Source organism: Pungitius pungitius, chromosome 5 (assembly GCF_949316345.1).
Source record: "Pungitius pungitius chromosome 5, fPunPun2.1, whole genome shotgun sequence".
Classification (NCBI taxonomy): domain Eukaryota; kingdom Metazoa; phylum Chordata; class Actinopteri; order Perciformes; family Gasterosteidae; genus Pungitius; species Pungitius pungitius.
Genome location: NC_084904.1, coordinates 4,370,287 through 4,384,542, shown reverse-complemented (window position 1 = coordinate 4,384,542; position 14,256 = coordinate 4,370,287). Strand labels below are relative to the sequence as shown.

The 14,256-nt window shown below is 47.0% G+C and overlaps 1 protein-coding gene across 2 annotated transcripts in view; it reads left to right on the top strand.

The window, feature by feature from the left end:
* The first annotated feature begins 255 nt into the window (after window positions 1-255).
* The window catches only part of zmat4a (zinc finger, matrin-type 4a), a 74,372-nt gene continuing 60,371 nt past the window's right edge, over window positions 256-14,256 (top strand). For both annotated transcript variants that reach the window (XM_037483308.2, XM_037483306.2), the window contains exons 1-2: window positions 256-396; window positions 13,920-14,021. In XM_037483308.2, the coding sequence (XP_037339205.1) occupies window positions 310-396; window positions 13,920-14,021 (189 nt within the window). In that variant the 5' untranslated portion in view covers window positions 256-309. The remainder of the gene's footprint in view (window positions 397-13,919; window positions 14,022-14,256) is intronic.

Below are 14,256 nucleotides of genomic sequence, written 5' to 3'. Positions count from 1 at the left end.
TGCACCCACCATCAGTATTAATAATGGTAATGATGAAGCTGTGATTCTCGGATGCGGACCAGCTGCGGAGGTGAAGCCGCCGCTTCCTGCTCTGCCGCAAGCGCAGCGGGCGCCGCGCGGCCAATGGGAGCGCAGCGGGGCGGAGAGCAGCGGCACACTGCTTGTACTACGGTGGAGTACCGCCGCCAACAGTAGACGCGTCCACCCCCCCACCCCACCCCCCCCTCTCCGACCCCCCCCCCCCCCCCCCCAACCCCTCCACCACCATCACCTCCGCTCCGTCCGTCTCTCCTCAGCATCTTCTGGTTAATGGATTACACAGTTTCCCTCCAAGTGCAACATCGGCTGGCGGTGTCCGCGACACACTTCTACCAGGGCTACCGCGTGGAGTTACAGGTACAGCAGTTCTTTCGCCTTCCGCTTGGCAGCCCCGTCTTCCTTATCTTTTTTTTGTGTTAAATTTCATTTTGTTGTGTTGCTCTGCTGTGCACTATCCGTGCGCGCGCGCGCAAGGGGACCGAGTGTGACTTTGTGGAGATGCAGCTGTACTGCGGGGGGAAAGGCACGAGTGTCGTGTTGCACGCTCAATCCTTTTTCTTCTTCTTCTTCTTCTTCTTTATTTCTCCCACTCGCCGAGATTCTTGTTGCGTGCCACCGGGAGACGGAGCTGCACAACGGGATGCACATGGGGGGGGAGGGGGGGGGGGGGGGTAAAAGTGAGCGCACCAGCCGGTGAGGTTGACCTCGCGTTTTTATTATTAACTAATGGTGCACGATGGAGAGCGCTGGGTCCGTGTGCCTTGCGTGTGTGCGTGTGTGTGTGTGTGTGTGTGTGTGTGTGTGTGTGTGTGTGTGTGTGTGTGCGCGCGCGTGTGTGTTTGTGTGTGTGTGTTTATGGGAGGGGGGTTAAAGGAAGCTGTAACCGAGACGGACGTTGTCAGAAATGTGCCCGCACTATTTCAGAGAAATGCGGAAGGCAGTCGTGTGCTATTTAAAACCTCTGCACACCTGAAGCGAAACACATCTGGGCGGTTGCTGTAATCTCTTTCAGAGTTTCCAAATTAGGTCAGTTCTGCAGGTCCGGCTTTGTATTTTGAAAAACAAGCGCGCGCACACACACACACACACACACGCACGCACGCGCGGCGAGTGGAATCTCTCAAGGTGACATTTAAAGTGGATCAGGAGCGCAGTGGTGGACACACCTTCCTGCCCCAGGGAACAGGGAACGGTGCCTGGTTACAGTTCATGGGCAACTTGCTAAATCTGTTTTGCATCTTTGTGTTGATCCATTGTAATATGTGGCAGACTGGTGGTGATTACATGGCTCATTATTGCAGCTAATAGTTCATCTCTATCACAAACCGGAGGAGAGAAGGGCGCCTGATGGCAATTCTCCAGGGACCATGCAATACTACTATTTTCATTATGGAATCATTTGTCCCCTGTTGCCGTGCTAGATTGATTAATTAGTCCAATTGATGTTGGGTTCTAAAGAGGAGAAGCTGTCCCGTAGATGTTCAGTCATCAATCATGTGGGGGACATCAACCATCAAAGCCTCACTTTGTAAAAGCTGAAAAAAGCCCATTAATTTGGTTTTGTTTCCTTAAAAAGTAACAACAATTAACTGATTCTCAAAATAGTTGCTGGTCGTATATTGATGGTCTACATTATTAATAAACAAATGGATCGTAAAAAACACCCAAATCTAAATTCAGGTCTTTAGTTTCCATCCATATTTCCATCTTGCAAAGTAAGCGGACAAAATAAATAAAATTAAGAACACAGCTGTTATAAATTTGGGGAGGCAGATTTTTAGTTCGATGCAGCATTAAAATGGTTATTTTCCCACAATCAGCTTTAAAATATTTGACCCTCCCCTTTTGGGAATTACATTAGAATTTGAGTTGCAACTCACAATAAACTCAATTATTGATTAACTTGTCAATTACATTCTTGATCTGATTTCTTTTGTGCTCAGATTCAGAAAAAGGACTACTGCTTTACTGGCGATGGTTATCATCAACTATTCTGTAAGATATGTGTTCATGCATTCTTCAGTGGGGACAATTAGGAATACATGAACTCGACTATTTCACTTTCTCAAGCCTTTTCCTCTACCAGAACGGATGAAGCCAGACCATAATTCGACGCAATGGGTAGAGAATGTGTTCCTCCAGGAGATTGGGAACCGCTAAACCAACCGCACGTGTAATCATCACAAACCGTGTCCATTGGTTCAAAGAACATACGTTACGTTACGACATGAATGATCCGTTTCAGTCTGCAGCCTCCAGCCTGATCGACAAAATGACAATCAAGCATTTCACCAAACAGGCGCTCATTTGGGGTCTCATTTTATGAGAGGTGACATTTTTTCTTCGTGAGGATCACATCACCATCTCCTGCATTCGCTTCGGTGCCTGTGACATACTGCTCTAAACAGGGGTATGTCAAAGACAGCCTCTGATAGCAAAGCTCCTTCATCGACCCTTCCTCTAATATCCCGGTGATTTTCCAGCGTCTGCTCAGGCCCGGCAGTCATCTTTTCTATTTTCACAAAACTTCGAGAGTGGGGGGGGGGGAAAAAAAGCAACACTTCCATTATCCCGCCGTCTGCTCTCCGTAATTTGTGATGCCGACGAATAAAAGACTTTGAAGCTCGGTGCTTCGATGTCATCAATAATTGTTTTGCTTTTGGGAAGTTAAAATTGCCCTCCTCCTTTGTCGCTTTCTCGCAGCAGTTCTTCACAGTCACCATTATTTCGCTCACAAAAGGTCAACCGGGATGGGACTGAGGATCTTTATAAATAGCACAGAAACAAACAAAGAGCTTAAATAATCTCAGCTGAACGCGATTATTTTCACGGCGTAGACGTCGTTTGAAGCAAACAACTGAGCCAAGTCAGCCGCATCAAAGAGGGAAAATGTGTGCTTTATCAAAAGGGGATGAATCTTTTCCTCCAGTTTTTAATACAAGCAGAGTGGCAAATACGCTTTAAAGGGTCCAGACCTTGGATGTGCGTGACAAATGCAATCTTTTCACTACCTTTTACTTGGAGTTTCTAAATAAGACGTCCAATGGTGCAGCCAGAAGATAACACGGAGCAATTTAACATTGCGCCTGAGCTGGATGGATAAAAAATAAATAAATATAAAGTTTCTGTCGCGTTCATATCCACCGCATGGTATGGCAGGCGGAGGCCTTGCAAACTTGGATGAAATCTAAGATAACGTGCTTGAATTGCTCAACGTGGTGACATTCATTAAAACCACATTGTTTCCGTGTGTCACGGTTTGGGTCCTCTTCCTGTCTTATTTTGTAGTTTTCTTGTCTCTCGTGTCTCTGGGTGAGCTTCACTTCCTGTCCTGTCCTGTGATTGCCTGAGTGTTCCCACCTGTGTCCAATCACCTGCACCTCCCTTGTGTATTTAAGCCCTGTGTGCCTGTTGTCCCTTGTCGCGTCATTGTTAATGTCTATGTCGTCGTTGGTGCACGTCCTTTGGCTTCTGAATAAATAGCACCTCCTGGAAGCATCTGAGTCCTGCCTTCCGCCTGCACCAGCACCCATTGTGACACGGTGGAAATGAAAGAAAGTTCTTATTCCCATTTCTTAGCTGGATAGAATCCAACCATGAAACGCATCGGCTATCGGTCTAACAGCAGACAATCAATCCTTTTGGGGGAAGGGGCTGTATTTCTGGAGTGCGCCGCTCCTTGATGACAGTCCAATTTCAAAATGAGATGTGTGTGTTTGGAGTTGGCGTTGAGAGAGATGTTTACCCAATTTAAAAGTTTATTTTGAATCCAAAGAAAAGCTAAATCATCATCAGACAATACCCGGAGGGTTCAGAAACTGTATTTTGGCTGATGCGTTACGCCCCGCCGCGCTCCCCAAACACAAACTGTTTACCTGCAATTACCCAAAGCCATATATATATACATATATATATATATATAAATATACATATATGCAGAGAATCTGTTCATAGAGATTAGATGGAACCCAACTGCTGCTGGTCACGGTTTCCAGATGATAATTAAACATCCACATGCAGTGTTTCCCCTCGGTTTACAGCTTTTGAGAGGGAATGCGATGTGCACTCAAGGTCTTCCCGGGAACAGGCCTGTCTGGGAGTCTGCATGTGGCGGCGGTGTGTCCAGACATTTGGATTCAGCTGCAAGGGAATCAGACATTTAGCTCCTAGAGAGGATGAATAGTTCTGACACACGGGGCTGGTATCGGTGCGGATCCGATTGTGACATTGCTGCTGGTGTGATTCTATTGCAAGATGGTCCCTAGTAGATACTGTGAGCACCTTAAAGAGTCTCATACTTTCCTCATGCTCATGCTACAAAGAATTTACTAAACAGTTGTAATTTTTTACTCTACAAAAAAGGGGAAACAATTTGTATTCTCCAGCTGTGCTTTTGCTGCACCAAGAGAGCCTCTGAGATGTTGGACGGACTCAATATATGGATCTACAGGCTCCACCATACGCCACAGAAGGAGATCTTGGGGTGTATCTAAAAGCAGACATTCAGTCTCGTGCAACAGGTGTGTGCCCTGGTATTCGGCTCGTAGTGTTTCATCCACAGCGGATCATTTAAGTCTGAATCATTCAGCTCGATGGAAAGAATGAATCTCATTAGACCGACAAGTGTCACAGTGTCATTGTCCCACCAACTCCAAATCTGCCCCAAATGTCTGTTCTGGCTGAGCACCAAGCTGATTATATTACTGAAGAGCAGGCAGTCTGCCCAGCACGCGTGTTAATGTTTTCACTCAGCAAATCTGTGGCCACCGCTCGGGTCACCCTGCACGGGAATACACCACTTAGCAGCGCACACACAAGCAACCGCTCATAGTTTTGACCTCTAGGCATGGCATTTAAATTTTGGCTTGCGTTTGCCTCCCCCAAAGACAAAGCGGCAGAACGATAGGGGACAGAGTGGGAGCGAGATCACAGGCTTCTGGGAAAATAGAAGTACGGGCTCTGCTATGTTGGTGCCGCCCCCCCAACCCTAGGAGCAATGTTGGAGTCTCTCACTGGGCCCGAGAGCGCCAGCTGGACACAATGTTGCTGATAGTCCGGGCAACAGTTTCCATGGGGCTCAGGGGTCACAGCAAAGCCAGCGAGGTCACACAGCTCCTGTAGTCTGCAGCTTCAAACTGTCTGCTAGAATCGGTATGTGTGAGTGTGTGTGTGTGTGTGTGTGTGTGTGTGTGTTTGTCCTTCACATGTCTCAAGAACATAACATCCAATTCACACTTTAGGGGTGTATTGCTTGGGACACCAGATTGTGCAAGGTGTCGGAGTTAGTGCAATTTGGAAAATCTGAATAGGCAAACGATGGTGATTAGTGCAGCAGGGGGGGGGGGGGGGCGGGGCTTAAGCGCCGTATTGCCCCAGCATGCCGTTGCAGGCTATAAGTCATTGGTGGCCTTCGCCTTACCCGCTAGATGCAAACGTTCCAACCAACAACGATGCAAGCAGCACTTTAAGGGTCCAAGAAATGGACCTGCTGGACAATTTTCTTTAATGAATGTTTTTGTTCTGTTTGTCTCAGACCCACACAAACACTTTAGAGTTTTTAGACGGCATCCGCTTCAGCCAGAGGATTCTTGCCTATTCAATGGGTTTAACAGTAATATCCGGCACCCGGGGAGCTGCTTTGGAGACCCTCCAAAATGTATGATACTCGCATTATTCCTTATCATCAATCACTGTCAGTGACAGGTCAGCAAAGATAACCACTATTTATTTAAAAACTACGATCCTTGCCGTCGTACCATGATTCTTTCTGCTGCGCTGGTTGTTATGAACTCATCTTTTTCATTTGCCGTCAGGCCAGATGAGAAATATGTAGGTGGTGCAGAGAGGAATAAACTGTGAAAAACCATGACCTCTGACAACAAAATCATTCCCTTCTTCAAAGAGTGCACATTTTGTTTGGATGCATTTATTTGCTGTACTGAAGCACTCCTTTAGAAGTGGAAAATGCATTAGTTAAATCACCTCTGCATCTAAGGAGCTGCTCCGTAAAAGGGTTTTTCTTTTGAAACAGTATTCATGGACTATAAAGATGCAGAAAGATCCAGAACTAATAAATTCTTTGGCAGCGCTGGAGAGCAGAAGGGTTTCAGCTCGTGAGGGTGATTTAGAGACCATTTTAATGGAGTTGTGGTTCAGAGAGGAACTACTGTACGGCTGCACTGGCCAATACTGGATGTTTAATAAAAAGGCCAGAGCATTAAAATGAGACATCACCACATTTCATCGATGCGTAACTGGTACCGTATGCGTCACTAAAACAATTTAATCATGGCAGGCTTTTTTTTAAATGTAGTTATTTGCAACATCTGTTAGAGCAAGTCATCAAATCATACAGTACAAACGAATGAATTGATTTCCATAGGAAGATGCTTTCTTTGGGTACAACAAACACAAATCAACCGGATGGAACTACTATTCTATGAGTATGACCTCTAGGCCTTTTATGGGCTTTACAGTGGCTTACCCTAATGAGGGTATGGTTTGAAAGGTCGTGAACAGCTAGTAGGCCGCTCCCTGCTCGGCTTGAACAACACTAATCTGAGTGGTAGACCACGTAGAAGAGCAATGTGCAGCCAGGAGAACGTCCTCCACATAGACGTACCTGAAAGCACCGTACACAACGAGGGAGACGTGTCGTGACCTTGTAGCTGATAGGGGGAGGTGGGTGGCAGAATTGCAATGCATAACCTCTCCGTAGTATCCTGTTCAACCAGGTGGAGAGGCGGCCCCAGGGATGCACCCACACTGAATGGAAATCAGAAAGGTCCTCGGGCTTAGGCCCCGTGATGTACATTCATCAGCTGCAGAGAAGAATCTAAAAACCCCGTGGTCCCTTTTGACTTGGCCGTTTCCTCTTGTGTGTTGGTGGCAGTCTGGCTCCAGGGTCCGGATACCCTGCAGGCTCTGGCCATCAGCTTGTCACCCAACATGCCGCATGCCCCATACGGGCCGAGCGTGGCGTGGAATATTCATAAAGTGAATTGGTGTATAAGTTCAGAGAAGAATCCCCTCGGCAGGGTGCGGGCTTGGTGTCCATAGCTCCGTGGACGCCGCCTCGTGGGCTGAGGTAAGCGATCACATGGTGCTCACTGCTGATGTCACAACTCATCGAGGGCGCAGCCGAGACGGAGCGGCTGGTGCTCAGGTGCATTTTGCTGAGGCGACGGTGCCTGTACCAACAGCTGACATTGCTAACACCATCACCAGCGCTAACGGGCCAAGCTGCTCGATTCACGCAGAGGGAACGATTCACGAGGGGGCCAGAGGAGACCGATCGCTTTCCCGTCACCTGGTGTCGGGTCGTCGTCGTGCGGGCCCCCGCGTGGTGAAAAGGAAGGACGGGGCGTCCCTCGCTGTCTTTTCCCAGATTTGCCTCACCCGGGGAGGAGAGGGGGAGGTCCCGTGCACAAACGCTCTGTAATTAATTGGATTTGACTTGCTTAATTTGAGGCACAGTCCCAACAGCCAACAGCAAGTCACACTGGCCTTGTGAGAAATATGCACAGTACGATGCTTTTCTTCAACAGGACCTCATTAGGGTTTTTTAAGCTTCAGAAGTCCTTTGTGACAGTAGTTTAAAACAGCCACAGCTTCCCAGCACACCCCCATCAAGCTGCTGCTAATGATCAGTGGAGTAGCTATGATTAACAGTCAGTTCCACAACCTGTAATACTGCACATGGAACGAATGACAAAGTCTGATATGTGAGTGGTCACTGTAGTGGAAGAATTAGCATTCTGCACTAAACAGGTCCACACTTTATTGTTGAAGAATACTTACTGGGAATCGAGAGGCATTTTGGTTGATTATTTAACATTTAAAAACAGTTTTAATAAGTGTTGTCTGAGGACTGAATAGCCTTGAAAAGTGCATTCAATCAGATTAGTGCAGTTAATGCCGAACCCTACTGTGCATGTGGCTCCACATTGTGTTTTGTGTTTCATTTTCAGGCCCAAGCATTCCACTTACATTCCACAAATAGTAGATCTGCACTGTGCAGGTGTGAATGTGGAGTACACACAGCGCGTAACATGGATGTCATCTGGGACTTTTCCATATCATGCCACGTGGCAGTTTATTTCAAATCTTTTGTGTCTTTGCTTCCTGAGAATGAATAGGATTGTCTGGTATAAACCTGGTTTCCAAACCCTACAGGGACAGCCATTGGCTCCCAGGACTCGCAAGTCTAAAGCAAAGGCTCCATCTCAGCTGCTGCATAATTTAAAGGCCTCTTTAATACAGCTTGAATTAAAGTCTCATTGCCATAAATTATATAACGACCTCTATCCCCTAAATTTGGTAATTACCAAGTGTAAGTGGTGTTATAGGAGTGCTTTAGGGTGGATTGGTGTCTTAGTTTTAAAGTGCCATCCGATCCATTTTCCCGAATGAGTTGATTCTCTGGTGACAAATCGGTAATTCTGGTCACTTTTTCTGCATGAATTTTTGGCTCAGTTCCGTGTATGTATTTTATAGAAAAAAAAACCCATAGAAGCAAAAGTTGGCTTACATTGAATCGTAGTTTTTTAGTTACAGACTTTCCTCGTCGATGTCGATCAAAGTGATGAAGATGCAGATATCGATATTGAATATCTCTGTATTCGGAAAAAACGACATTTCAAGGCTGTCAGTCATGACCTTTTTTTAAATGCCTCTATTTCATCTTTTATGAGCACCGTGCTCTTTGCAGCGCTCTGACACCTCAGTGACGGGGAGTCTGCGGCTGATCTGCCGCCGCAGCTGGTCACCAGAGGAATGTGCTGTCTCTGCGTGGGAGGTGCCGAGTCACCCCGAGTGAAAACAGTAGCACGTTAGATTAAATGAACCAAAGAGAGACACATTTGGTGTCCAAATTGCTTTGGGTCTAAGATATCGTTGCTAACTGTAGAAAAGGTTAAGTGGAATTAGGCAAAGACAAGTTTGTGTCTGGCAATGTCCGTCAGTCCGTCCTCTACTGGGGTCGCCGTTGGTTGGATTGCCACCAGCTTTTGTTAAGTAATGCTTCATTTAAAAAAAAATAAAAAATCAAGAAAGAAGAAGTGAGAGAAAATCACCAGCTCCCCCCCCCCCAGCATTGGGCTTCCAGCTCGACGCAGCCGGCCTCAGCTGATTTGCTGTCGGAGTCAGAGACAGATGGCGAACAGTGTCGACCAAGTGTGTGAGAAGCAAAGCCCACTTCCCGATAATTTGTTTATATCAGCGCGAGGCACTCTGGCTTGTTGTCGGTGCAACTTTGTGTAATTTCTCCTTCACCAAAGCGGCAAGAGGACTTCAGTGAGGAGCTCACGTCGCTGTGTTCAAGGAGCATTGCGTTGATCAGATTTTGGCGCTCGACACCATGTTGATGCATTTCCTCATTTAATTACACCACTGTGAAAAGTGATTGGAAAAAATGTCATGCATCTCATTTAGAAGGGTCATCGACCTCTTACAATCCCATCGGTGGGCTTGGGAGTAAACTACGCTTTCTTAAGGAGAGGGACATGTTGCTGCAGAGCTGTACTTAGCTCTCAGAAAGACTTCCCTGGCAGCATGATGGACACATTCAGGGACAAGGAGAAGCCTTTCCCTTTTGGTAGTTTTGCTCATTGATCCCTAATTCCTGTTCCAGTTGGTCACTGAGTTCTTTGAGCGCTGCGGCATGTATCAAAATCCGGATTTGTAAAAGTTCTAAAAGGATTCAGTGCAGTCTGTAATGCGGTTAAATTGGGCAGGACGGGGACGGCCCCTCAGTGTAGGAACCCCCCCCCTTCGGGGACCGCCCCCCAAGTGACTCCAGCCCAATCACAGCTCATTTCCTCTCCGGCCTCATGCCGCTGTGGGTCGGCCTGGCAATCCGGAGTTGAGTGATTTTCTACTGACGAGGTTAATTCACACGCCCCGGCCACTTAGCGTCAGCGAGGGACCGGCCTCATTAAACACCGTGGCTGAGCTAACGTGCAATTGTCGACAAGAAAGATTCCCAAAATCGTACTGTTCCACCTTGTCGTCGTTCCACGTTCAGCTCAAGTGTGTCAAATGAAAGGGTCACAGGTCATATCTCAACAACGGATGCAAGTAATGACTACTTTTCCGGCAATAACGATGCATCATTGAGACAAATGAGGGAAATAACCAAGCAAACCTTTGCTATTTTGTGTCTCTATCTGCTGATTTCACATGGCAGGGGCTGGACGAGTCCGTCTGCGACTGAGGTGAAAAGGCGGCGCTGAACAATGAAACAGCCGGGAATGAACGCTTCCTTTGGGGAATAAAAAAAATCTAAGATAAGAGTTATTTGCTTTCCTGCTGCTGCACCTCCTCCTCCTCCTCCTCCTCCTCCTCCTCCTGCTGCTGCTGCAGCTGCTGCTGATGGTGTCGACGCTGCATCCGTTTCTGAAACAGAATTTGGGGTGATCAATCATTTACAGCATGGCTTCGCAGGCTTCCTAAAGCAGGCAGTGGGAGCAACGTTTACGTTGGCTCTCCGAGCCATTTCTTTGGGTTGTTTGTCCTGTGAAATGAGGAGCTTCTGATTTCCAGAACCGGGGAGTAGAGCGCTGATGCTGATTCATTTATATTCCTCTTGCCTTTTGTCTGCAGAGACGTTTCCCCCCCCCCCCCCGACATGTTTTATCCTTGTTCAGTCAGTCTGGCTGTGGCCTCCGGGGGCCGCGGCGTCTCACTGCCCCGAGGTCGGGACATGTCCTCGGAAGGTGAGAAAGCCGACGCTGAAAGACGAAAAGGAAGTCTGCAACGTGAAGGTCATCCCGTTGACATTTGCAAATCACGTCGGCGCAGAGCGGCCCAAAGAGTCCAAAGGTTTGAGGTTCGTCAGCTAAATGCACCACTGTGTTCACCGGCTAGTAGCTAACTTCGTCTGACTGCTGCTTGGGTCGCTTGGACGTGTGCTGCTGACAGCAGGGGCTGATGAAAAGAGCGTGAAGTGGACCGGAACGCAAAGCTGCAGGCCTTAAAACAAAACCATTCACAAGGCTTCTCACGGCACACCGCCATGGATGAGGGTGATGGGACGTGAGGAGGGGGGAATTGGCTCTCACTTCATCCACGCCCACCAAATGAAGTATTTTCTCTGATTTCTCTGGTTTTCTTCAGACCTGCATGTATATTTCACTCCAGCGCTGCTTTTCCCGGGTGCTTAAAAGGATGTAATGCATTACAGTTTGAGTGAGTCCAATTACTTTGAAGGAGAGGGATCTCAGATTGGGAGCATTTTCAACGACAGTGACGCTAAGGGGGGGGGGGGGGGGGTAGTTTGTTGCTATATCAATGTTAACCATGTGAAACAGAGGCTGCCTTCAGACGCTGAGCCGCATGTCCTTTAGAGCCTCTGTGTGCCCGACCATACGTGAGCCAGTAGATACCCGGAGGCTACTGTTACAAACTGAAAGGCGCCGCCTCCGTCGGCGGCGGCAGCAGGATCTCAGCCCCGGAGCAGCGAGAGTCCAGATCTGGATGGCGAGACGGCGGTGCAGGATCCAAGGTCAAGGTCAGCCAGAGCTCCGCGTTCCACATGTCTCCTGGGTGCCAAAAGTGGATGCAAAAAAGCACAGAGGAATCCCCATCCTGTAATGTCAGCGCCGCTCTGTAATTAAAGGTGACAACCCTCCCCGCACACCATCAGTAACAGTTACATTCTGCCACCTGCGACTTCCTTCTGTGAGCGACTTCCTTAGGTGATTGGACAGGAGAGTCACAGCTCAGAGTCCTCAAAAATCAAAAATCGGAAGCAATGGAAGCAAGTTTTACTTTAAGATGGCTGATCTCTTTTTTTTCAACACAAATTGCAAATCATTAATGATCATTATGAGCATTTATTTGTTGTGTTTTCTTTCATGAAGGCACACATTTTAGATGATTAGAAAATTCAATATTGTATTTTTACCTTAAAATGACAGCGTAGCGCCAGTGTAAACAGCTTATAGTTCCCTCTGTAATCATTTTTTGCTGTTTTTCAAACCACTGGATTTATTCAAGTTTCTCTCCAACACTATATTTTCGAGGTCATATACTGCAGGTCAACACATCCCAATCCTTTCATAATTTACCATCACCCAATTATCCATTTTCATCAATCAAAATCCTAATGGCACCATCATACATGATGGGATCCAGACGACACCACTAGTATCAATCATGGGCCACTTGGTGAAACCAGGCATAACAGTTATCCAACATGAACGATCATTTTTGCTCACGCAAGACGAGGCTAGATTAAAAGATGATGGAATGTAGATTATCCATCCCCAGGGGGAGCGGGAGGAGTTACCTTGTCCTCTGCAGCTTTTACTCGAACATACAAATCCATCAGGAACAAAAGAGACATATGACTGTTGCTGCTTGTGTTGTTGTTTGGTAGTGTTCGCGTGTGAGAGCAGAGGTGAAGATGCATCTCATCCATGCACCGAGGCTGATGGTGACACATTGCTGTGGGGAGAAACGCGTCACCTGTTTATGTGCGCGCAGGCTTCCATGCATACCTGCGAATAGTGCTCCCTCAGAGTGTTTTGTGCCAACGGGCACAATTCTCACACCTCAACGATCAAAGCCTGAAACAGGGAGCATGCTGACATTTTTGCACCTCAGTCCGTCTTGAAAAGGGCCGAGGTGAGCACGACTGTTTGATGACAGAAAAGGGCCACGTGTTACATTTGTTTTTTACTTTAAAAAGGTTCAGAAAATAGTACAGTTTGACTGCATGCCAAATTGTCAATAGGGCTTTATTGTTTATTTGATCACTGTATTATTGGTGAAAGATGAATCCTGTATTTCTTCAGTAAGGGGGGGGGGATCCAGCTGTAAATTATTTTCTGTACCATTAAACCTAATGATAGAAAAGTCTTTTTGAAGCGTATTTTGCTGATTATCACAATCATTTTTGGTCATGATGATATTGAAATTTTCCCATCGTCCCGTGCCAAGCTCAGCTCCTGTCACTCAAAGCTACGACACACAATCCATTTTATTGCACCTGTAACACGTCATCCGCTCAAATATGAAAACAACTACCAGCTGTGTGCTCTCGTGAAGACGCATTTTTTTGTGAAGAACACATTTCAAAGCAAAATTCTTTAAAAGAAACAAGTCAGCATCGGCCACAAAAGCGATGCCTCATTGTGTCTCGGCTCTCGGTGAAGAATATTCAAAGCCGTTCTTGAAGCCCACATGAGTTCCCAGCTGCTCCTAATGAGGCCGTGTGAGTGAGGTAGTGCCTCCGAATATGAAACGTGAGCCCCTGGTGGAGGCTGAATTAGTAATAGAAAGCAGAGAGGCCTCAGCTGGGTGGTTTCAAAGGGCAAATGGAAAGCTTTCAGCCGCCCTCCGAGTCCCCAACACGCGGCAACAAGTGTGTTGCGTGCTAACACGTTTCCAGGAAAAAAACGTTCCAGCGCGACCTGTCGTTGTTATTTATTCATTATCCTAAAATATGAATTTGTTTTCAGTTTGCGTGCGACGTTTGATATGAAATGTTTCTTCTGACTCATTTGCCGGCAGAAAGCTGCTCGGTCGCTGTCACTAAGTGAAATGCATGAGGCGATGAAATATTGATCGACAACATGACATTATTGTTTGCTTGAGGTTGGTCTGCCGTCGCTCCCCACATACCCGCAAAGACAAGCTGCCTGATGGCTCTTTGATTTTTTTTTTTTTTTTTTACTTGCCGACACAACTTTCACACCAATGTCCTTTTTTTTCAGCACTTATTTGGTTTTAAATTGTGAACCTGTGCTATTCAGGACCAAAAAATTGTTCAGGCTAAGGATTTTTCTTAGTTCTCCAAACATAAGGAGTTCGGACACAAGTTGCTCAGCATCATTGACACAGAGTGCGTCTGCGTTTGTCTCTCTCTCTCTCTCCAGATGAAGTCAACAGAGGTGGACCAAGGGCTTTTCACAGACAGCTACTGCAAAGTGTGCAGCGCTCAGCTCATCTCCGAATCCCAGAGGGTTGCCCATTACGAGGTAAAGACCCCCTTCTCGACACCCCTCGCGTTACATCACGTGACAGCGATACACTTGCGCTCTTTTGTCTGCAATGAAAGGCTCACGGTCAGGCGCTTTTGGCTCCTCCCCCAGAGCCCCGAGACACGGGGCTGGACCACACACCTGAGCCCTGCAGCTGACGTGCTGTTTTGAAAAGCACACGACACACCTGAGTTTACCGCGAATCTTCTTTCTTTTTTTTCATCAGGCCTCA